Below are 26,184 nucleotides of genomic sequence, written 5' to 3'. Positions count from 1 at the left end.
TATATCCATACAATGACCACGATAATCAAGATACAGACCACATCCACCACTTCAAAAATTCCCCCTTACCCCCTTCCAATTAAGCCCCCTCCACCTCCTGTCACAGGCAACCATTGATCTGATTTCTATCACTATAGATGAATTTTTAGCTGTTCTTAGCCATCACTTATCTGGAATCAGACAGGATAGCTCTTTTGTATCTGACTGCTCTTACAGTTCATGAGTTTTAAACATGTGACTCTTTTCAGTAGTTCATGCCTTTTTTTTTTTTGTTGACTAGTATTCCATTCTATGAATATACTACAATTTGCTTATACATTTACCTATTGGTAAGCATTTGGGTTGTTTCCCATTTGGGACTAGTAATAATAAAGCTGCTCCAAACTTGTGTCCAAGCCTTTTGGTGGACCTTATTTTCACTTCTCTTGTGTAAAGACTTAGGGGTCAGATGGTAAGTGTAATAACTTTCTAAGGAACTGCCAAACCATTCCAATTTTCAGATTTTTATAGTCAGGCCAAATTGCTTAAAAACTGTATCTTTGTAGATTTAGTTAAAGAATTTCCTAAATTTCTCTGTGAGTGGCTAAGGGTGGCTCAGTGGTTAGGGTGAGCTTGCTTCCATAGAGGGCCAGGGCCTCTTGTACTGAACCATCTGGGTAAGAAAGAGCAAGTACCCTTTCTGACCCTCCTGACCCTGTGCCTGGGGCCAGGGGTTTCAGGGCAGAGTATCTGATGGACCTAAGCCCAGGTTCAGTGAGCAGTATCTGCACTCAGTGACACACAAAGGTTATTTGCCAGGGACTGACAACACCATAATTAAATAGGTTTCAAATTATGGAACAGAGGCTGCAGAAATAGAAGTATATTTCCCTGCTTGCAAAACCCAGACAAAACCATGCCTTGAGAGTAAGAGACTTCTCATTCTCCATCTCTGCACTGAAGGAAAGAAGAGGCCATGGGGCAGAGGTTGACAGCCAAGAACATGGCCAAGTCTGGAAGTCTTAGAGCCTGCTGATGCAAGAGACAGGCCAAAGAGTCCTCTGACTTCTCCAAGAGGACGGAGAGTGCAACACTCAGACAGCTCTCGGGGCACAACCTGAGTCCTGTTTGGGGTCCTCGGCTGGCTGCATAAGAGGGGAGAGGGGGGATGTCACGTCCTCTAGTCTGTATTGCTTCCCTTACTCCAAAGTGCTGATCTTGATAGGAATCCCACAGAGCTTTGATCAGTAATTATTATGTCTCTCCTGAGAATGGAAATAAAGACCCTTTCCTGATTATATCATGGGTTATGAATACTGCCATGGAGAAGACTTTTTTTTTCTTTTTTTTTTAAACTCAAACTCTGAGATCATATGACTACCACGGACTTAAAAGCTGATAGGGATAATCTTTTACAGATATTATCTTGTCAACTTCTGGAAAAAACTAAATGGAGTTAGGAAGGACACAATATTAGAAGGAACACCTACGTTTGAAAAATAATGTGTGCCTCTTCATAAAGCTATGACAAAGTAAACAGTGCTTGCCTTTATTTTGTTTTCATCCATCGAGATGATCTGTGCCCGTAACCAAGCATCCTCCTCAGCATTTACAGCCAGTAACTGCCCGACATGCACAGTCTGGACTGGTGTGATCTTGGGGTTCTTACTGTAATACTCCTTCATCTCATCTTCCATTAATTCCTGAGCAGCAGAATAGTCTTTGCCCACATACCTGAATTAGTTAAAGGAAGAGACCACAAATGAAGCAACCCAGAAGGAGGAAAATGACAGGAATTCACTAGGAATTCACTAATGACACTCTCATTTTTTTTCTACTGCCATCTTTCCAGTCTCAGACATGGATTATGTCAATGGGTAGGAGAACACGTATTTAGTAAACATTTCTGTCTTGATAAAGGAAAGTATAATATTATGGGGCTCATGTAAAACAACACCAGGGCCGAACACACCAGATCAAATGCTTGACAACAATCCAGACAGCTGGAGGATGTAACAGTAAGTGGTCAGGGAAACTTCAGTGAGGGTGAGGCTGAGAAAAGATTCAAGGGAAGGGAAGAGAGGAAAATATGGTAGAAAATGGAGACACCAGTGCAGGCCAGATTAGCAAGAGTCTATTTAAGATTTTTTTTACTAAGGCTGCTGGAAATCTTTGTGGATTACTGAGAAGAGAATCCAGTTGGTGGTTTTGCCTTAAGGCTGGGTTTGAACAAGACTCAAGCCCTGAAAACCAACGAAATTTTAAGAGAGAAAAACAAAGCCTTAAATGCACTAAACACAACCATGTGACAACCCATCTCCCCAGCTTACTGGACAAGTTTAAACAAATTACAACAAAACATTGAGCTCTGATACCCTTAAAGAGATGATATCTTCTAGCTAAATCTCTCTTAAATTGTATGCTTTCTGAGAAGGCTTTTTCAGGATATGGCCTATCTCCTTCTACAATTTTCTGCTGTTAAAACTGCAGTCACCTCATCCCAGTTGATTATTAAAACACACTATTTCCAGAAAGAGCCTAAATGTCCATCAACTGATGAATGGATAAAGAAATTGTGGTTTATATACACAATGGGGTACTACATGGCAATGAGAAAGAACGAAATATGGCCCTTTGTAGCAACGTGGATGGAACTGGAGAGTGTCATGCTAAGTGAAATAAGCCATACAGAGAAAGACAGATACCATATGGTTTCACTCTTACGTGGATCCTGAGAAACTTAACAGAAACCCATGGAGGAGGGGAAGGAAAAAAAAAAAAAGAGGTTAGAGTGGGAGAGAGCCAAAGCATAAGAGACTCTTAAAAACTGAGAACAAACTGAGGGTTGATGGGGGGTGGGAGGGAGGGGAGGGTGGGTGATGGGTATTGAGGAGGGCACCTTTTGGGATGAGCACTGGGTGTTGTATGGAAACCAATTTGACAATAAATTTCATATATTGAAACAAAACAAAACAGGGGCGCTTGGGTGGCTCAGTGGGTTAAGCCTCCGACTTCAGCTCAGGTCATGATCTCGCGGTCTGTGAGTTCGAGCCCCGCGTAGGGCTCTGTGCTGACTGCTCAGAGCCTGGAGCCTGTTTCAGATTCTGTGTCTCCCTCTCTCTCTGACCCTCCCCCGTTCATGCTCTGTCTCTCTCTGTCTCAAAAATAAATAAACGTTAAAAAAAATTTTGAAAAAAAAAGAAACAAAACAAAACAAAACAATACACTATTTCCCTTTGTGCCACAAATAAGCTCTTGTGTTCTTGCCTTTTAGTACTTAGGGACAATTCCATCAAAGGTCTCGTTCTAGGATGTGAAACCCAGCAAATCAAGTTCAGCTCCTATAACAGGAGCTGTCTCAACCACAGGATGAAGCTTTTTAGCTGGAAGCTATGCCGTAACGGCACCAGAATCACTGACTAGGGAGATGGGGGGTATGCCAACAAGCACATTGCCCTTTGCACTGTTCCGCTTTTACCCAGGGCCCAAGTGCTCCTATACAGCTTTAAGAGACTACTCCTTTGAAAATGTTTTCATGCATTCTTGGTAACTATTGGCAGGACAGAAGACACCCTATTCAATCTATTTGTTACTAGAGTTAAAAAAGCTTTAAAAGGTCCTACACAAAATGAAAAGAATGCCTCTTTTGAGCAATGGCTATTTTAAAACCAAATATTGCATGCATCTTATTTACTCCAGAAACAGCTGAAGAAGCTTTGTCACACTCTGCTGGTTAAGTTTACTGAGCTTTACAAATGGTAAGGTGCTGCCTGGGGTGCAGCTGCCTCTCAGCTCTGACGTCCCCCAGGAGGTCTGTAGCTCTGCCGAGTGCCCATTTCCCAGACCTGGAGTCTCACAGGTCCTCCTTTTAACGTTTTTTTTTTAATTTTTTATTTTTGAGACAGAGAGAGACAGAGCATGAATGGGGAAGGGGCAGAGAGAGAGGGAGACACAGAATCGGAAGCAGGCTCCAGGCTCTGAGCCATCAGCCCAGAGCCCGACGCGGGGCTCGAACTCACGGAGTGCGAGATCGTGACCTGAGCTGAAATCGGATGCTCAACCGACTGAGCCACCCAGGCGCCCCACACAGGTCCTCCTTTTAGTGCTGCCACGGCCCTGGGAGCCTAACCGGCCCGGAGACCTGGGCAGCAGCCTGTGACTTGGTTGTGTGCTCAGCACAGGCATCCGCTAGGGAGGAGGAAGGTGGAGAGAAGCAGCATGAAATCCACTCTCAATGACAACTGGCAGAGAAGAATGGCTACTTGGCTTGGGTGAAGGTGATATTATGGTTGGTGTGATGGTGGGTAGTGGGAAGAATGAAGTCCTGCACTGTCTCCCAATTACCTGAACAAGTGGGCAAAGAATGATATGTAGGCTAATTCAGGTATTCCGTAAGTACAGTTTCACAAAGTTAATTTTTGACACTGAAGACAAGGCATTCCCACACTTGGTATGAGGTCTGTGCCACAACCCCTCCTCAGACCCTTCATGAGTCACAGGCCTAGTTTCCAGAGCCTACTGTCTACCTGGGTGAAGACATGAATATAGAATAGGGCTCAGCCTGGTTGGAATCTACTGAGTCTCTGGGTTGGTGGGTGGGGGATGCCAATGACCTTGGGTCGATCTAACAGCACACATTACCCATCATGCTTGCTGGCTGCCAGCAACTGTGCTGAACAGGTAGAATGCTAACTCCAGGATTCAAATTTATATTGGAAAAGGGGATCTAAACAATCTGAAGACCTGGACCTAATCATCCTGACATAGATTAGAACCCTTCTACTGAAGTCCTGGACCTGATCCAGATTCCTGCCAACCCTTGGTTAGAACATCAGAAATCATATGATCTGTCGATGTCGAGCCCAGTGCTGGGTGCTTGGTCTCTGACAACAGATCCGACAGCTAATAGTAACAGACACCAAAGGATCCTGCCAGGGAGGCAGACTTAGACTTCTTCTAAACGGTAGGAGTTAGCAACGTGCTCCTCAACATCCTTCCTTTACTTCAATTTATTAGTGAACCACAGTGGAATCCCCAACCCTCAACAATCCATTTACATCTTCAGGCAATACAGCATCTTAGAATAAAAGCTTTATTCATTTACTACCTCTGTACAGAATAAGACCTCTCTAAAGGTTCTGTACAATCTAGTTTGAGCATACCAAGACACTTGATTCCACTTCATTATCCAGTCAGACTTTTACCTAAGATTCTCTGGAGGAGTAACAGCCCACATTTCAACATTTTGGTTGAAGAAGACTGGACACTGCTCTGATTCAGCCTTTTCCTTTTCTGTCCACAGCCATACTCTAGGCTGGTGCCTCCAGAGATCCAGCTACACTGGTTCCATTCTTTATCCCAAGTTAGAAACTACAAATTATAGTCTTTTAATATCTTCTGTGTATTCTATATTTTCTCCAAAAGTCCATGTCAGGTGCCTGGGGCTGAACCATCTTTTGTAATTCCAGCTATCATCAGCCACTTTGGCAATGGTTCTTCTGCCCAGGCAACGATGATATCAAAAGGACCAAGTAACCAGAGAGTACCTTTGGCTCCAAGGGCTAATCTTATGTATTGTACTAGGTAGGCAGTGCTTGGCTATTTTGACTTGTGTAAAATGCTACACAGTCCCAGATTAAATAGTATTACCTACCTAGTGGGTGACTTACTTATTCTATGGATTAGACATTCATTGCTTTTGATATACACAGTTATCATTATGCTTTTGACATAGATTCTTCTTGCATTCAGACCATATTATCATTCCAATTTTAATACTGTTATCTTTTCTGAGAACAGTTGCACATTTAACAAATCTACCAAATATTCAGAATATATGCAGAGATTAATTTTTTAAAGTGCTTTGATTTCAACATGCTCACTGTCTACTGGGAGAGACGAATGTACATATATAACCATTAATGTAGAAGAAATGAGAATTAATCTCCTAAAAGATACAAACACAGTTCTGGCAGTTGAGAGAAATGTACAAGATGTAAAAACAAGAATTACGGTTATACTTCATTATAACTCTACAGAACTAAAAATATACTATTCTTCCTCAACTTCCAGCATCCACGGGAAGAATAGCCAAGTGACAACAGTACAGCAGTATCCTAAAGAATTAGAAAATAAAACTCGCCTGATAACCACTTCATTTGTGTTGCTCAGTTCAACCACCAATACAGATGGGGATGCCTCAGTCGGAATGATTAACGGAGGAACTGTTGTATTCTCCACAAAGGTATCAGCACTTTTGGCAATGTTTTCTTCTATCTGCAAATATTCTTGTTCGACCATAGACTTGATATCATAATCGCCATGTGATTGCCCTGCATCCTTTGGGATTTTGTCAGTGGGCAATGGAAGTTTAGCATAGAGAATGGCCTTCTGGGGATTTCCAGAAATGTAGTCTATGGTGCATACATCAGAAAGCAAGGCAAGATTTTTTAAGGCATCCTCAGGGAATTTCATTTTGTACATGTCCTCAAATGCTTTGGGGAGTGCGCTGGCCCAAAGACCACTTGAATATTTCACCAGAAGCTCCGCGACTTTCTCTTTAAAGTCTCCTGGCATAACTGCTGGACACCCTTTTAATGGTGGTATTTGTTTTGGAGCAGGTAGTGGGGATGGAGGCACTTTTTCACCATCCAGTTCACTTCTCAAAAGCTGCTTTCTCTTAGCTGGATAAAGAAGTAAATCTTGACCACCACTGCAAGGTTTTTCCACCTGAAATTTTTAAATAAAGCAAGTGACAGATATTTCAATGGCTGTAAACAACCTGAAAACACATCAATGCATTTTAAATGAGAATGACACTGTTTTCAAGTTAATCGAGAGAAACAAAAGTGTACATTTTACTCTCCTCAACCACTAAGACTTAATCCCTTGCCTTCATCCACAAATGACATCATGAGCCACGTTTTAGAAATAAACAGGGAAATAAAATAGCACGAATTTCCCTTATGAGGCATCTGGCCTCCAACAACCCTATGAAATCATGAGAGTTTCTGCCCCATAAGCCAGGTATCTCATTTAGTTCTGTCAAATCCAAAGCAACAGCTTACAAACTGACTAAATACAAGGTGGGATGAAGCCATGAAAAGGTATCAGAACTGTCAGGAATAAACCACTGGGAAGAAAGTTAGGACATCTTTAGACAAACCTAAAGAGCTAGCTTTTTTCTTCTTCTTGTAGTATCCTGAGAAAACCCTTAGCTTTACGTTATTTAGAAAAAGACTCTCCAGAGACAAGGTACAGTTTTTACAACCACTAAAGTAGAAAGTTAGCTAAAAGTTGCCCCTCCAAAGAACAAGAGATAAAAATGCCTGGCATTTGTACATCATCCAATCTCTAATTTTATCTGTGTAACATTTCTGAGAGTTATGGCTCGATGGCATCTCTTTGTATAAGAGAAGAAAGAGAAGAGAAACTGATGCATGGTGCCACTTTGTCCAAGTTGTAAGCCTTTCTATTACTAGACCAGGGTACAAGCTGATCTTACCACCTGTTTTTGCCTTGCCTATGAGCTAATATGATTTGTGTATTTTTAAATGGTTGAAAAAAATCAAAAGAATTATTTTGTGATGTGAAAATTAGATGAAATTCAGTGTACATAAGGTTTTATTGGAACACAGCCATGCCCATTTGCTTATGCATCATGGAGGCCTGCTTCTGCAGTTCAGTAGCAGAGTTGAGTGGTTGTGCCAGACTATGGGTAACAATGACACAGCTGTTGGCCCACAAAACCTAAAATATTTACTACCTCGCCCTTTATAAAAAAAGGTTTCTTGGGGCACCTGGGTGGCGCAGTCGGTTAAGCGTCCGACTTCAGCCAGGTCACGATCTCGCGGTCCGTGGGTTCGAGCCCCGCGTCAGGCTCTGGGCTGATGGCTCGGAGCCTGGAGCCCGTTTCCGATTCTGTGTCTCCCTCTCTCTCTGCCCCTCCCCCGTTCATGCTCTGTCTCTCTCTGTCCCAAAAATAAATAAAAAACGTTGAAAAAAAATTAAAAAAAAAAAAAAAAAAGGTTTCTCAACCTTTGATTAGACTGAAGTTAGCATTGACAGCCCTCTAAGATGTTCCTATTTTGTCAGATCCTATTCAGTTATTCCTTAGCTGCAATTTGAGTCCTTGGAAAAACATTCCAGACCACTGAGGTAATAATACAAGCTTATAAGAAGTCCTCCCTCTCCCAAGAAGAATAGAATATTAAAGTACACTGAGTAGCTTGTTAGTAAAGAACATTGACCTCTCTAACTCATTTTCTACATAATGCTTAGGAAGAACATAAATATGTACACACAAAGAAGGTATTGTGTTGTTACCCAAGAAGAGCATTAAAAAGTCGAGAGGTGTAGTCAATTGAATATTAAGATAGATACCTTTTAGTCCTGACTATATATTCTAGGTGATACATGAGAAGGATGAATATTAGCACAAGTATAAAACATTAGGTTTTCCTCCTCACATTCTTCTGCCAATGTGTGTTGAAGTTTTGAGGACTGGGGGGGAAAGTCCATGCCCAAAACCCCAAGCATCAATAAAAGCAGAGGCAACTTAGTCTGCATTTAGCACCTGCTGGCATTCCCTATCATCGTTGGTGGACTCCTGCTGCTGACACCTTTTGACACTCTGGTTGGTGCATTATAGGACAGTTACAATTTATGTCCCTAATTTTAAGACTTAGGGATATAAATATTTGGACCATTTCTCATTTTGCTCTCAATGGTCTTGAGATTCATGTTTTTATTTTTTTAATTTTTTTATTTAGTTAAAAAAAATTTTTGGTAACGTTTATTTATTTTTGAGAGACAGAGAGAAACAGCATGAGCGGGGGAGGGTCAGAGAGAGAAGGAGACACAGAATCCAAAGCAGGCTCCAGGCTCTGAGTTGTCAACACAGAGCCCAATGTGGGGCTCGAACCCATGAACTGTGAGATCATGACCTGAGCTAAAGTCAGCACTCAACGGGGTGCCTGGGTGGCTCGGTTGGTTAAGCGTCCGACTTCGGCTCAGGTCATGATCTCACGGTCCGTGAGTTCGAGCCCCGTGTCGGGCTCTGGGCTGACCGCTCAGAGCCTGGAGTCTGTTTCGGATTCTGTGTCTCCTTCTCTCTCTGACCCTCCCCCGCTCATGCTCTGTCTCCCTCTGTCTCAAAAATAAATAAATGTTAAAAAAAAAAATTTAAAGTCAGCACTCAACCAACTGAGCCACCCAGGTGCCCTGAGATTCATGTTTGTAAATCTGAAATCTTAAAATGGCAATCCTCACCGTGCTTTAAGACACTTAATAAGATACAAGAATACAGTATCCAGAGAAGGGTTTGAGAAACATACTTTTGGAGCAAATGGAGATATAAAATAGAGTTCTATGTGAATTATCCACTTGTCATATAGAATCCCAATTAATGTAATCTTAGATTTAGACATGACAGTCCTCCATATCGAAAGCCAGCTGAGGCTTCGGGGCCCATCTTCGTTCTTTGCCTACAGACCTCTTTTCAACTTTTTGCAATACCTTCTCCAAGGTGGATGGTAGAAACTAATTTCAGTGGAATATCTTATTTATCTATAATAACTCTCACAAGTCCCATGCCCCAACTGTCCACATGGCTTCTTCTAACTCAAGAGAGGATAGGAAGGGTTCTTCAGCTTTATGACCCTTTTCTTTCCAGTGAGTGAACTGGAACATGAGATACTTCAGTGTTTGTTCAACAGTCCCCTAGGGGTGTCAGGGTGGCTCAGTTGGTTGAGCATCCGATTTTGACTCAGGTCATGATCTCACGGTTCCTGAGCTCGAATCCATAATCAGCCTCCATGCTGACAGTGCAGAGCCTGCTTGGGATTCTCTCTCTCTCTCCCTCTCTTTCTGCCCCTCTCCCTCTGTCTCTCAAAATAAATAAATAAACCTTAAACAAAACAAAACAAAACAGCCTCCTCCACTTCCAGTCCCGAAGCTTCCATTCCCACCTGTGCTTTAGATGTGATCAGGACCAATTACCTAACAATGCCCTTTATCAAATCTCTAGACATGATCTCTGAACATGGCCAGCACACTGAGTTCTTCTCACCAGGAATTACTACCTTAACAGAAGTTTATGAACATTACAGCCACTTAAGGGGCACAAAATTCCCTTTCTTTTCTGACCTTTGTATCATAATAATGCTAAAAGATCATCTGGAATTAGTAAGCTTCCAGGGCTGTGTCTACAACATTTAAGTCAAGCTTCTCCAGTCAGCCTATAAAGTAGATTTTTAACCAACAAGCCTAAGTTTATCCAAATTTCTAACAGCCAAATAACTACCTGAACTAGAAGACAGATTTCTTTCCTAAGCAGTTTCATCTTACTGTTATTGTTTAAAGAAGATAACCACCCCCTATCTCCAAATGACTAGTTCCTTGAATTGTAGGCATTTTCCAATGTGCTTCTTCCTCAATCTCAAGAGGATTGGTTATGAGCCTAAACTCTACTTTGTTCTCCAGTAATTTGGCCTCTTTAAATTCAATTCAGCCTTTACTAAGATTAAACATAGGCCTAATTTCCGGAACTGAACCTGACACTAACCAACGCTGAATGAGATGCCCTTCAATACATTAGGCAAATATTCATGGATAAGCTTGGTGATATGGATAATATGTCTGGTCCACATGCTTTCCAAGCAATCTTTGGAGACTGGCTAAAGGGTTACTGAATTCAAAGGGAAAAATCATGAAATTCGTGTCATTTCAAGTTAAAAAACCTAACTCTCACAGATGTAATTTTTGAACTTATATGTAATTTTTTTCAACTTCAACTTTGTTTTAAAATTTTCATATGAATGAAAATTTGCTTTTCCCAGGCATTCTACAGTGATTGCTACCTATCCTCCACAAAACGTGTCTTTGTCTCTCTTTAATTTTCTGGTAACTAGGCTTAGGAAAGATACCTACTACTGTATCCCAAACTTATGGCAATCTCCCCAAAGACAAGGAATTGCTATAACGTGGGTTACAGTGTGGTGTCCGTTATTCACTGTGCTCTGGTGCATCTGACCAGACTGACATGTGATCTCCTGTCACAGCCCCCAAGTAGAAAGCTTTCTTTAGCCTTCACAAATGACCAAGGTAAGTCAACAGCTACTTGAAATATGGCTTTTATTATATTCTTAGTTTGATATATCAGCAGCTCATCATTTCAGTTATCTCTTACAAGGGTGCTCTACACCTTTAGTTTACCTGATCCAGATACGCATCTGAGGAGGGAGTCATAAGCCTTCTGTAGAAGAAGATTCAAGATCATAATCCTACTCTTTTCCTCCATGTTTTGTTTTGTGGCTCTACATTTTTTGGTGGGGGGGAGGGGACTTTGGATATCCACTTAAAAAGCTACCATTTCAATGACTGGGAGGTGGCATGACCTAGAACTTCATATCTTTACTCACCCCCACTGCACCTCCAGACCCCACAGGAAAGACAGGTAGGTAACACAAAAGATTAACTCCCTACACCACAGAGTTCAAGCCATCTCCTTTGGTACTCATCAGAAGATTCTGGTACCTGATATGCCTTAGACTTTATCCCCACAAGTTCATTATATTTAGTTTGATTTCTGCCTCATTTGGAATTGCAGTGAGATACTTCTCTCACACACCTCTGGGATTTTGTAAATTGAGGACAGACATAGTAGGTTTGGTATAGGTAAGGCCCAAGACTTTCAAACATCAATCTCTTCAGGAGCCCCATTTGTTCACACACATAAAAGTCTTTACCCTATGAGTCTAGAAACTTTCTTCTTCTTAATTCTAAGAGGTCTTTACTTCTTCCTATCTGATTTTACCTGTGCTGTAAACTTAAATTCCTGAAGCCAAAATCCTTCGAGTCTATGGAAGTCTCATCTGCTAACTAAACAGCATAAGCTGCTGAGGTAACCTTACTGTGTTTCATAGAATTAGAATTTTCTTTATGATTCTATGACAGAATTGGTATTGTCCAATTAAATAAAAGTTTTCCAAAACAGTTGTATAGGCCTTATCCAGCCACAGTTGTTATTTCCACCAGCACAATAAAATCATATTTACCTGGAGATCTGATTCCCAGTTCTCCAAGCATTGGCAAGGTTTTGAACTTCAAAAAGAAACCAGTTTAAAAACTCAACTTCAGCAGTGAATAAAGACCCCTGAGTACCTTGCAACAGTGAAAACATTGAAGAGTTACTGACCAAGAAGCTAGTGCCCTATGAATAGCCAGTTCACAGAAAGAAAGATTGAGTGGTTAATGACCTCCATAAGAGCTCAGTCTTTTTTTGCTAAAGCTGAGAAGTACTGGAAAAGTCAGACAACGAGAAAGAGATGAGAAAATGGTCCCCAATGGCATCATTGGGCCACAATGAAGACAACCTAGGTTGGGAGGTGAAGCCTGTAAGGGCAGTGGGTGGGGCATAAATTACACACAGAGAAGTCCAGAGATGAGCTAACCCCCACATCTCAAGGTTCCACACCACCTACATCTGCCACCCTCTCTGTAGTGCTTTACCGATGCTAGTGATGCCAAACCCGAGATATTCAGAAACAGTTACAAGTTTTTAGTTGCTTCTGTTCAAGAAAGTACAAGTGTTTGTAGAATATTCCACAGATATTTAATCAAAGGTAAAAGTAAAAAGTTTCTTGTAGAGGGTAACCCCTGACTGTTTCCAAACCATCTTCTCAGAGAAACTAAACTCTTTCCACCACCTTGGATGAGTAGTTTTACAGACTGTATACATTTCAAGGCTCATACTCTCTCTCACCTCTCACTCCTTTTCCTACTACGGACTTCTAACTGATGCTGACTGCAACTATATTAGAATAGACTTCAAGTCTTTTTCATTCAGCATGGCTCAAGGTCAGGCTCTTGCTCAGTTTCTCTCAGGAAGACAAGGGCATCTTCTCCTGGCTAAATGTGTGCACAGCTTTTTGGGATGATCTTGGCCGGCAGTGGCGGCTTTCACTGTGCCTTCTAGGCTAAGTAGGTATTCTAGGTATGTTCTCATTACCTTTGGGGGTGGAGGTTGTGCCCCCAAGATAACAGAAACTCACCTCATCTCGGAGTTTCGATCCCTTCCACTTCAGTCATCTATTGCTCTTTATCTTCTCTCAATTTAAACTTTTGTTCTTCCTTCTTTAATTTTTCCTCTATCTTCACTGAGATAAGTTCCTTTGTAGAGCTTGCTGGGCATGTCTCTGGTTTACCAGTGGGTTATATATAACCTGCTTTAGTTTAAGCCGGGCTGCCCCTCAAAAAATAATAGCCTTGAATCCCCTGGGTGGCTCAGTTGTTTGAGCATCTGACTCTTGATTTTAGCTTAGGTCATGATCCCAGGGTAGTGGGATGGAGTCCCGCATTAGACTCCGTGCTGAGCACGGAGCCTGCTTAAGATTCTCTCTCTCCCTCTTTCCCTGCCGGTCTTCCTTCTCTCTCTCTCTCTCTCTCTCTCTCTCTCTCTAAAACAAAACAAAACAAAAACAGCCTTTTCCTAAATACCTGCTATGTGTCTGATATCATAGTGGCAGCTGCTTTTTATAGTTTCTCTCACTTTACTCCAACAACCCTATGCGATGGGTACAAATAGTCACACTTTATTTTTTTAAAATTTTTTTTAAGGTTTATTCATTTTTCAGAAACAGGGTGTGAGTGGGGGAGGGGCAGAGAGAGAGGGAGACACAGAATCCAAAGCAGGCTCTGGGCTCTGAGCTGTCAACACAGAGCAGACGTGGGGCTTAAACCCATGAACCATGAAGTCATGACCTGAGCCAAAGTCAGACATCCAACTGAGCCACACAGGTGCTATGAAACAGTCACATTTTAGAGAAGAGTCGGGACCTGAGAGGATGATTTGTGTGCTGAAAGTAATGCAGCCAAGAAATGGCAAGGCAAACATGGAATTCCAAAGCCCAAACTCTTTTTCTTTTAATGTTTATTTATTTTGAGAGAGAGAGAGAGTGATGAAGGGGGAGAGAGAGGGAGAGAGAGAGAGATTCCCACGCAGGCTCTATGCTGTCAGTGCAGAGCCCAACGTGGGGCTTGATCCCACAAACTCTGAGATCGTGACCCAAGCCAAAACCAAGTGTCAGATGCTTAATGGAATGAGCCACCCAGGTGCCCCAGCCCACACTCCTTCTATCATACTCTAGGGTCCGATGGGCAGTTGCTCTATTCAAGTCCAGCACAGCAACATCATACACACCAATGTCTCTGTTCTGATTTTGCCACAGAGCTATTCTTTCTCCTATTCAGATGCTCACTGAAATTAAATTTAAAAACTGTTCCAGTGTGTTCACTACATATTTTTTTACTGGTGAAAAGTGAGAAAAGAAATTGGATTCCAATGAGATATTATGGCTATACTTTCAAGGCCTCAGTTTACCTTCTCACTGTGGCTTTTGCTGGCATTGCTATATAGATTGTATCGATACCATTAAGTCTGAGCATGCATCACTGCTGTTCGATTTACACGCACTTCCTTAGAAATGCAAGTTGTTCATTCTTAGCCCAGAAATATCCAGGCTTTAAAAAAAGGGCAGTTCACTTTGCATGGGCTGACAGGTGCTTTACTATCTTATGTAATTAATTACCACAGAAACATTCCTGAACATCCAAAACTATAAAAACGTATCTTTGTAAGTGGAGAGACAGCCGTCACCACCGTGACGCATTTTTTAAAGTCTGAGGTATTACAGTACTAAACAACTTGAAGCGTAGTGCTTTCCAGTGGGTATGAAGATGACATTTAACAAAAATGCAGATTAACAGTAAAAACTTTTTATCAAAGCATGAATAATTAGTACAATTGGGCATTTTTTTTAATCACTCACATTTCATGTTCTAGGATGTCATGCTCTCATTCACGAAATGCCACATTTGTAACGACGCCTGCTGTGCCTCCAGGACAACTCAGAGTGTTGCCCAATGCTCATCCTCTAGGTCACTGAGGCGGGGTACAAATTCTCAGCTGAGTGCCTGTGGTCCTGTCTGGCTCAAAGAATGAGCCCCCCAGCTCTCTCTGCAGCTTTAGGTAAGACATTAAATACAGACAGATGTTCTGGCTCATGTGGGAATGGAGAGGTTTCTCTCTCTACCCATACTGCAGAAAGTAGAGAATGTTGACAAAATTTCTGAGGCTCAACAGTCATTGTTATAAGATCTGGAATTTTACCAGAAATCCAAGTCTGCTGAGGCTCTGGATCCTGGGTGACCTCATGGTGGGGGGAATCCGCTAAGTTCCCACCAAATGATGACTCTTTCACGAGGTGACCTAGCCTCTGCTTGCCTCTTGAGTTTCTTCTTGAGCCACTCTCTCCTTACTTTCTTTCAGTTGAAAAAGCCCTGTTTTTCTTTCCATCTCAGGGCTTCGGTATGAGCTGCTTCCTTTGCCTAACTTACTTCAGTTCACCTGTTAGGTTTTAGTGTAGCAGCCACCTCCTCTGGGAAGTTCTTGACTCATCATGCTAAGTTGGGCCCTCCTGTTTACACATTTCCTCAGCACCCTGCCCTTCTCCTTCAATACAATCACAGGTTTATCATTATTTGTTCCATGTTTATTTTCTCTGTTAGACAGGAAGTTCCATAAGGGCAAGGATCATGTTTGTCTTGTTTACTATTATTCCAACACCCAGGTCAGTGTCTGGTTCACAGCAGCATTTCATAAATACTAGCCAAACACAGCAGTTAAGAAGAACATTATTAATAAGACCAACAACACCCAAGAGGTGTTGTCCTCCTCCAAGGACTGAATGGAAATGCTTGGACTCCAGTACCCTTGGTCTAAGGCCTGCCATCTTGGGCTCTTTGCCTTTCCAGGACAGCTCCTGCAGTTTCCATTTCCCTCACAAGTTGCCTAGAACACTATGCAACTGGTTCATCATGGTGAGTATGACTTTATATTCTCTTTAGCTTTCAAAACTCAATCCACACTTTGTTGTTGGAATGATTCCCAAGATGAAGAACAAAAGAGTCAAAGCATCCTTCTGCCTGCATCAAAATGTAATCCAACATCCCTGTGAAATGGAATACTGCATACAGCTGATCAAAACCTCCATGAAAGTAAAATTTCAGAGCTGCTATTTGGCCCCAGAAGCTCATGTTGCCCATTCTGATATTCAAATGGAAATACCTGCAAGTGGTTACCTCTGAGTCTTGCAAGTATATATGGTATCCACTGTACATATGTATAAATGGGTGATTTTACTTTCATAGTTTTACTTTTTGTATAAATGTTTATTTATGAGAGAGAGAGAGCATATGCGTGCAACTGAGGGAGGGACAGAGAGAGAAGGAGACAGATGATCTGAAGCAGGCTCTGTGCTGAGAGGGCTTGAACCCATGAACCATGAGATCATGACCTGAGTCGAAGTCAGATGCTTAACCGACTGAGCCACCCAAGTGCCCCTCATATCTTTATTTTTAATTTTTTATATAGAATGTTTTATATGATCGGGGGAGAAAGTCCTTTTTTTAAAGCTTTTTTAATGTTTATTTATTTTTGAGAGATGGAGAGAGACAGAGCACGAGTGGGGGGAGGGGCAGAGAGAGAGGGAGACACAGAATCTGAAGCAGAATCCAGGCTTTGAACTGTCAGCACAGAGCCTGAAGTGGGGCTCGAACTTACAAACTGCAAGATCATGACCTGAGCCGAAGTCAGACACTTAACCGACTGAGCCACCCAGGTGCCCTGAGAAAGTCCTTTAAAAAACAATATGGAAATACACTGCACTTGGGTTTCTTCTTCGGTTACATGATAAGCCATATAGAGAGATACATACCGAATACAAGACCGAATCTTCCTTACCCTAACTTTTCTGTGCTGCATTTGAGGATGTCTGTCCTTGCCTGTAATAGTATCAGCTCTGGTCATGCTCTCAGTGCTTCTGCTTTTCACCAAAGTGGAAAGCAAGAAGTCAGAAGAAAAGAAAAACAAGCATGGTAGTATAACTATTTAAAACGGTCTATAAATAACCATGGTGTAACTGTTTAAAACTGTTTACCAGTAGGCTATTAAAGAATATTTAGATGTTATAAAAAGAGTTTTGAAAAATATTAATAGACATCAATAAGACTGGCAGTTTTTGGTATCTTAGATGTAATGCTTTTACACTAAGCAATTTTCATCCCTAATAATTTATAGTGATTGCACCTAAGAAGTCCTACTCAAAGTTGAGAGACACAGCATATAGATAAGGAAGGTATATCCTATTTCTGCTTCAGGTTCTACCCTTACCTCCTGAACAGAAAATAATCACGCAAGAAAGATGAATTTGAGCAACGAAAAAAATAAAAAAGTCAGTTGTTTCAGCTCCTGAAATTTAGTAGGAAACCCTTCATTTTAAGTAAGGTTTTAACATCAAAGAGATACTCTCTCACCTATAATCCTAGCAAGAGAGATTTTGGGGCTTTGCAGACACGTAGATAACACAGATGAAGATTTCCCCCAAAAGCTATAAATTAAGCTACACAAACAAAAGTAATTATCATGGAGTATAAAATAAAGTAACCAGAAACAACAATACATTAAGAAGATTCTGTGGAGTTAATTTTTAAAACTTTACTCCAAAGACAACTTTTTTTTTTTTAAATCAAAGCTTTATAGTGAGTTATAGGTGTATCCTGACAAAAAAAAGGCTCTAAGTTCACTGAGATGTGCTATAAGTTCATGTCTGTCTATGGATTTAAAAAATAAAAGAACCCTATCCACCCCTGAGAAGGGTCTCCATGCCCTGAACCTCTAAACTGAGTAGCGCGGTGAAATATCAAAAATGCCCTCAAGATGAGGGAAATCTGAGTGGGCACATCAATGCTGCTGAACCTGCAACCAGTGAGAAAACTCTCCTTAGAAAGGAGTAAAAATGGAATGAACTGAACAGCAACTAATAGGAATTCCCATTATAAGGATAAACCCTACATTCCACATAAACCAGGGTAACATTCTTACAGTCTGTAAACATTCTTGACTTCGTAAGGAAGAAAACAGCCTATTGCCAGAGTTTGCTATTTCTTCTTGTTTTCCCACTTCCTACTGAATATTCTGACACGTGACACGCCTCTAAGGTGTTCTTAGCATCTAAGTCAGTGACTGGTACCAGCAGGTGCACAGTAAATCGTGTATGAATAAATAGGTTGGATGCATGAAAGAATGACTTTTGCCTGGAAAGTTACTGGAACTCGAATGCATGTCAGTGACCTGGAGGAAAAAGTGGTTACAAAAATACATGTCTTCAGGCCAGGGGCTTAGAACAAGAGAGTGGCCTGTGCATTACCCAACAAGGTCAGGGGCCAAAATACATATTCAACTAAATAAATGAAAGCCTTCTATAAAACAAAATTGTATGTATATTTAATTCCAGAAGCACCAAGTAGCGGCTAATGCTACCATTTAGAATAGTTACATGATTGAATACATTCTATGTAAATGAAAACATTAAGAAACCTGAAAGTTAGTTACTTTGGTTTAGGAATTTAGTTGTCTCTATCGCTGGCTGAACTAAGATTTCTAATAAACTATTCTGATCCATCACTGTATTATAACAGATACTCAAGTAGAAACAGGTATAGAAATTGATGTCAGTTAACTTGTCAATTTTTTCCTCCAAAGAATTTTGCAAAAATTTTAAATCATAACCCTACGTTCATTTTTAAATTAAAATAAGATACTGTATAAATAAGTAGTCAAAATAACTAAAATCAGTTCAGCTGAATGTCTCTAAAAAATGCTCAGGAACCAGCATGTAAAATTTTGAAGCAAATGCAGTTTTATTACCAGTAAGTTCAAGTTATTAAAATGGCAAAGTTATCAGTATCCATTGGTAACAGTTTGATACAAAATGGTATACATATTACCACATATAAAATGCACTTAAAAATAATTTAAAACAAAATATGTAAAAACAGCAATCACAACACACACAGTCCTCGACCTTGACCTATCTCCGTAAGTAAGAACCAATATATGTTAATCTTAGAGATAAATATTAATGAAGCAATATTATGTCAAGTGCGTCATGCTCCCTGTATAAAAGGTGATGTGATTAATAACTCAAAATCTGAAAGAAGGGCAGGGAGCAGGCATCAGAAGGGAGGAGTAAGGAGAAACGTACCGTGCAAATATGAGGCCAGTGTTCAAATTGTTGTAAAATTCCTTGATTAAGTTCTTCTTTATATAACTCTTTGTAAAAATGTGGAAGCTTAGATATCCAAATGCCATTGTTATGCTTGTTTAGTATTTCCTTTATGCGGTTTTGAACCTCATCCATTTTATAAGTGTAAGAGGCAGGAGGCGTGACATTTGGTTTTTCAACAGTCTGATTTAAATTATCTTTAAATTAAAAAAATGATAGAATTAACCAAAAGGCTTAACATTTTAGATTATCCCCATTACCTAGTATCTGTGTTATTAGGCTTTGTTACACTTCAGGCTTATGGGGGTCAAGGGACTTAGAAGTGGACAGGATAAGGCCGAGAAGGACACTGACAAGGGTGCTTCCTAATTTAAACATCAGGATGATCTTGTTTCATAGAGAATAATAAAATTTAGTATTTAACCAATCATTCTCTAACTGCAACTAAGAAAGGTTAAACTTTAGACAATACTGGTTTATATGCAATGCTTTATTTAAACCTGTATTCCACAAAGCATTAGGATAGTGCTTTAATAGTAAGATCAAAGAACATTTTATAGAAAATTTTGAAAATGTGTTTTGAAAATTTTTAAAATATGTTTTTCTGCTTTATTAATGAGAAAAACAATTTAGCAATACACAGAAGTTCTATTTTAAACTGGCAGGTAGAGAGATACACAGACTGGTCTGGGGCCTCTAGCCTCTGAGGATGCCAGGAAGCCAAAGGGTGAGCAGCTCCTTGAGGAGGGCTGGATGCTAACTCTGCTCTCACCCAGCACAGGGCACTAGACTGAGTTTGGCTCGGCAAACAAAAGGGCACACAATGTCCATATAAGGACATCACTAATTTATTTAGGTTCTTCCCAAATAACGATATAAAAGGATCAGGAATAAGGAAAAGATGAGCTTCTGAGAACTGGTCAGACCCCCCTTAAAGAGACAGTGTCAGTAACTAATGCACAGTTGGAGTCTGCAAATGCATCTGTTTTGGGGGGTCACTGGGAGTCCCCTAAGCTTGTGTGGTTTCTGTTAAATCAACGAAGGAGTCTGTTTTATAACAGGTAGGAGAGGCTGTGTGTAAGCATGTACATATCAGCTGTCCCGTGAACTGCAATCCTCCTGAAACAAGTCCTCAGTGTTCTGCAGAAAAAAAGCTTACTCTAATTTAAAAGGATTTACAACCTCTAAGGGAGTAGCCATGTTTCAGAAAATACATGTGTAGGGGCACCTGGGTGGCTCAGGTTAAGCGGCCGACTTCGGCTCAGGTCATGATCTCTCGGTCTGTGAGTTCGAGCCCTGCGTCGGGCTCTGTGCTAACAGCTCAGAGCCCAGAGCCTGTTTCAGATTCTGTGTCTCCCTCTCTCTGACCCTCCCCTGTTCATGCTCTGTCTCTCCCTGTCTCAAAAATAAATAAAACGTTAAAAGAAATTTAAAAAAAGAAAATACATGTGTAAAAGTTATTGACAGAAACAAAAATCATATGATTCAAGTAATTTCCATAAGAAATACTGGAGATGTGTTCATATGGAAAAAATGATCTTGACTCAGTCAGAATCACACTTGAAACAGATCATTTAAAATCACACTTAAATTTCATGCAATGTAAATACTGATCCTGAAACACTGTTCCCTCAGATGCATCTATGAGCAGGGAATTTATACTTTGGTTGGAGGAGACCAGATGCCGAGTGTGTGCATTTTACCTTTTTTAATGTTTTATTTTTTTTTTCATTTTTGATAGAGCGTGAATGGAGGAGGGGCAGTAAGAGAGAGGGAGACAGAGGATCTGAAACGGGCTCTGCACTGACAGCAGTGAGCCCGATGCAGGGCTTGAACCCACGAACCAAACCATGAGATCATGACCTGAGCCCAAGTCAGATGTTCAACTGACTGAGTCACCCAGGCACCTCGACAAGTGTGTGCAATTGTAATCTTCAGATTCTTTGACTTTATTACGTTTCTTACTGTTTTCTTAACAGCTCTTTTGGATCTTCTAACCCAAGGAATCATTTGTATCATACTAAGATGCTTAGTGGTCACTGTGTATAGTTTAGGGTCCCAGCTTTTAAAAATGGTGGAGTATCTGAAACTATTTTCTGAGTTGAAACCTCATATTTATGTGCTTTAAATCTTATCCTCTGAAGAGTAAGAGGGTGACAAGGCACATAAGTATCTCTCGGTGACACATGGAGCGAAACAGAACTCGTCTAATATGCGGAAGGCCTTATGTCAGAATAATGATATCCCTGGAGGTGCTATTTTCTCTTTAGATCACTTCAATTCATAATTTAAAGAAATGAGGAAAGAGGGGAAGAAAGATAATAAATAGGATAGGGTGAGAGCAAATGCGCACAGCCACCACCAGATATTTTTCTTGGGGTTCTAAGGCTCTAGAAGCCGAAATGTTTCATGAAGATAATGTTTAGAAAACATACCATTTATTTCCTTAGCACAGGCTCTTGAGAGATGCATCTGAAAAGGTGGTGGGAGGGACGCCTTTGGGCTAAACCTAAGGTGTTAAAAAAAAAAGTAAGTTAAAAATCAAACATCAAAGTCTATGCCAGGTTTTAAGCATTGTGCTTTTCATTTAAAGTTTCTGTGGCACTGAATAGCAAAAGAATTCATTAGAATATTTCAAAATGAGCAAAAATGAAATGATACTGGTATCAACTTTCATGTTTCATATTAGAGAAAATGTGTTAAAAGCTAAATTTAAACTAGGACTTTAAGAGAACATGGAAGTTAGATTTCCAATTAATCACCTTTAAGGGACCGGCATTACAAAATAAATAAAACCATGCAAAGAATAAGTAGTTGATCATAAAGAATATTTTGGAATATAACCAAAAAATGAAGGACTTATACCACCAGATACTGAAGTGAGTTATAAAGTTACAACATTTATAATATTTAAACAGATAAGTAAAATGATACAGAGCTTAGAAACACTCAATTGACGCTGTATCTTAGCACGTGAGAAAGGTGGCATTCCGAACCACAGAGGGACTGCTCAAGTAGCAAGTTAGAAAAGAAAAAGCATTGTCTCCCCATACTTCATACACTCACCAAAATAATTTTTATATGAATTACATTGCATATATATATAGGAAGATTTTTCCAAATATGAGGACAATGAAACCAGACAGACACACACACACACACACACTCATATATGTTCATGTCAGTCTCCCTCACTAGGCTCCAAGTGTCTTAATAACCTGTTCCCAGAGCCTAGGGCAGTGCTTGATACTTGCAAAGGGCAGTGAATGTTGTAGGAATGAATAGGATGATTGAATCAACCTATGAGTACACCTTGCCCAGCAGTGGATATGGGACTAGAACAGGTGACAATGACACAATATACATATTTTCCAACTTTTAGATAGTATGGAATACTCTAAAAATTAGATGAATTCTTTGGAATAAAGAACATCTCCTCATAATACTTTAATTCTACAAGAAATTATTAAATGGTAGGCTACCAATACAACTTATTTAATATATGATGCTATGCAACTATAAGAACATCATGTTTACATATTAATACATCTAGGTATTAATGGAAGATGCCAAAAACATATCCAACTTCTATTTTTAGAGAACTGGCAGGGAGACAGCCCTCTTTTCCCTTGTGCCAGAGCCCTAAAGTTGTAAACTGGAACCCTCCTCTGCTTGGAGTCAGCTGTGAGGGCTCTATTAGCAGGCAGAGGCTTATGAGCAAAGAGGGAGCATAGAGAGATTATGGCAGGGACTGATATGGCTCAGGCATAGGTAGGTCTGATGGATGGGACAGAAAACAGCTGACATAGCAAAAGAAAGATTTCAAGGGAAACTGCAGGGACACGTGAAAAACAAACATAATAAGATGAAAGTGGTCCAACCAGTCTTATAAAAGTAAGTATAAAAATTTTATTATTTTGTATTTTAAAAGACAAATTATTAAGTATTTTAAAAGACAAATACTTAGACTGGTCCAAAAACCACCCTATCAAATCTAAACATATGCCATTTATTAGAGACACATTCTTACCCTACAAACACTTATTTCAGGACCTACTATGAGCTGGGCATGGGCAGACAGGAATTGTATACAATTAAATAAGAGAAACACACCCCTATCTCATGGACTATACATACAGTTGAGAAAACCGACTGTAGTAAGCTGCTGTGACATGGCCCCCAGTCATTCTTGCCTCCTGGTGGCCAAGCCACAGCCTTATATAACCTCATTCCCTTGAGTAACTTGCTTCTAACCAACAGAATATTTCAAGGTTGAGGGGATTACAAATGATAAGATTACAAATCTCCCCCCCCTCCCCCCCCCCCCCCCCCCCCCCCCCCCGCCCCAGCATAATCTCTCCCTTGCTGGCTTTGATGAAGCCAATGGCCATATTGGGAAGGCCTGTGTGGTAAGAAATTGAAGGTGGTCTTTGGCCAACAGCCAGGAAGTCAAGCACTGAGGAAAAAAATGAAAGTGATTTGGCCAACAAGCATGTGTGTCAGCCCAGAGGCAGATTCTTGCTCCGTTCACCCCATCCATGGCCAACACCCACAGCAGCCTCATAAGAGACTGAAGCAGAGGACCTAGCTAAGCAGTACCAGATACATGACCCACAGGAATTAGGAAATAATAATTAGGTGTTGTGAGCTGCTAGATTTGTATAACCTCTTACACAAAAATAGGTAATAATGCACTGACAAAATCTATAAGAACAAAACCTACTAAGTGCTATGATAGTGGCAATAAGTGTAATAAAAGCACATGTTAGAAGCAAGAAACCAAATCAGCAGTAGAAAGAGGAGGAAGTAGAGAGTAAAGGTTATTAACACCTTATAAAGTTATAATAATCTGAATAGTTTGGCACAGCAAAAGAATTAGACAGGTAATTAATGATTCCAAATGAAAAGGCCAGAAACCAAGTCATATATTTATAACAATTTACAATTGGTAAAGACAGCATTTTAAACCAGCATGGAAAGAAAAAAATTATGTAATAACTGGTACCAGGACATCTGGCTAACAAGACTGCTAACTCTCATGATACACAACCACATAAATTCTGGATTAAAGATTTAATGAAACCATAAAAATTCTAAAAGAAAACAGAAGACCTATTATATAGTATTGGGGTAAAAATGATTTTCTAAGCATAATACCTAAAGACAGAAGCCACAAAGGAACAGATTGGTAGATTTAGTTAGATTAAAAAATATAAAATTTTAAAGTTTTTGTATAGTGGAAATACAAAAATTAAATAAACTGAGGAAATATTGCCAACATATTACAAAGGGTCAACATCCTTAATTTATAAATTATTTTTACAAATGAGAAAGAAAAAAGAAAAAACCAACAGAAAGTTTGTACAAAGGGCAGAGACACGTAATTCATAAAAGATCTATAAATGGTCAAGTAAACATATGACAAAATTATAACCCCCTTAAGAATGAAAGTCAAAGAAATAGAAATTAAAATATAGGTGTATTTTTTCACCTTTTGGCATCAACTGAAAAAGTGGTGCCCAGTACTGGCAGGGGTACAAGTAAATAATCACTTCCATATGCTTCTAGAATATAATTGGTATAATCTGTGTAGAGCACAAATTAGTAATAGCTTTATAATGTATACCCTCTTACCCTTTTCCTACCAATTTATTGTAAGGAACTAGTCGTGAATATATGCAAGGACTGTTCTACAAATATGTTTCATTGTAGAATTGCTTACAATAGTGGAAATAATTTATATTCAGCAATAGGAGGCTGGACAATGGATCTCCCTGACATTAAAAATGATAGTGTACTAGTATACTTAATCGTGTGGGTTAACAATATATTATTACTTTTTAAAAAAAAAAAACTTTTTTAATGTTTATTTATTTTTGAGAGAGGGAGAGAGAGTGTGAGTCGGGGAGGGACAGGAGGAGACACAGAATCATAAGCAGGCTCTAGGCTCCGAGCTGTCAGCACAGAGCCCGATGCGGGGCTCGAACTCACAGACTGTGAGATCATGACCTGAGACAAAGTCGGACGCTTAACCGACGGAGCCACACAGGCACCCCAATATATTACCTTTTAAAACAGGTTATAAAATGGTAAGATATAGCAAGAGCCCATTTGTATTTTTAAAAATTTATATATCCACAACTTTTAAATGTTTACATTTATGTTTAAACGTTTTATATATCCACAGCTTTTAAATGTTTACATTTATGTTTGGATTAGAGGCAATTTTTTTAAGTTTATTTATTTATTTTGAGAGAGAGAGAGGACATGAGCAAGGGAGGGGCACAGAGAGAGGGAGAGAGAGAATTCCAAGCTCAATCCCACAAACTGTGAGATCATGACCCGAACCGAGATCAAGAGTCCAATGCTTAACCAACTGAGCCACCCAGGTGCTCTGGATTAGAGGCAATTTTAAAAATTCCTTTTACTTCTTTACACTTTGCAAATTTTCTATGCCATACACATAGTATTTTTACAATCAGAGCCAAGCAATAAATGTATTTTAGAAAATACTTCCTACAAATATTTAGCACATACTAAACATACAACAGTTTTAAACATATGGAAAGAAGCAGAAACCAACAACAAATTCACATTTATTTAGCTTAATACTAGAAAGATGCCTTTTCAATCATAGTGCCTGTTGGTTAGTGCCAAACAGCCATTTGCTCCTATCCAAAGTCCATGATCTTACTCATTACAATATACACACAGTAATTTCTTCTCTCTTTCTAGGCCTAATGGGAATCTTGAACTTCAGTACCATATTTATCTGTGTTTTATGGATAAATACATTAAATACCTCATTTAGTAATCTTATCACTTTAATAAAAATACCATGGTTATATATTATTTTAAATATACACATTTCCTTCCCTCATATAAACCAGAGAAATCACAAATCAATCATATATCCTTACTCCTGACCCCTCTTTGTATTTTACTGGATACATGATAAACTTAGATTGATGCCTACAATATCAGAAAATATCAGCTATGTTATTTTTCTAGAACCCTTTCAGTTTGTTAACTGGCAGGCATGAATTCTTAACCAAAGATCCTGAGAAGGGGCTTCTGAGGT

The 26,184-nt window shown here is 39.9% G+C and overlaps 1 protein-coding gene and 1 long non-coding RNA gene across 6 annotated transcripts in view; one reads left to right on the top strand and one right to left on the bottom strand.

Annotated features, from left to right (window-relative positions):
• The window catches only part of TDRD7 (tudor domain containing 7), a 77,593-nt gene that overhangs the window by 24,972 nt on the left and 26,437 nt on the right, over window positions 1-26,184 (bottom strand). For all 5 annotated transcript variants that reach the window (XM_060609257.3, XM_060609256.3, XM_078436663.2 and 2 more), the window contains 4 exons: window positions 21,539-21,612; window positions 19,083-19,300; window positions 6,122-6,708; window positions 1,527-1,713 (listed from right to left, as the gene is read on the bottom strand). In XM_060609257.3, coding sequence (XP_060465240.1) covers window positions 1,527-1,713; window positions 6,122-6,708; window positions 19,083-19,300; window positions 21,539-21,612 — 1,066 coding nt within the window. The remainder of the gene's footprint in view (window positions 1-1,526; window positions 1,714-6,121; window positions 6,709-19,082; window positions 19,301-21,538; window positions 21,613-26,184) is intronic.
• On the top strand, window positions 15,087-16,179 carry LOC132663182 (uncharacterized). Its single transcript, XR_009602969.3, has 2 exons — window positions 15,087-15,242; window positions 15,886-16,179. It is a non-coding gene; the product is annotated as an uncharacterized LOC132663182 (long non-coding RNA).

This window comes from Panthera onca, chromosome D4 (genome assembly GCF_046562875.1).
Source record: "Panthera onca isolate mPanOnc1 chromosome D4, mPanOnc1 haplotype 2, whole genome shotgun sequence".
Lineage (NCBI taxonomy): Eukaryota > Metazoa > Chordata > Mammalia > Carnivora > Felidae > Panthera > Panthera onca.
Note: the sequence above shows the minus strand (reverse complement) of the source record. Positions and strands in the feature narration are given on the sequence as shown.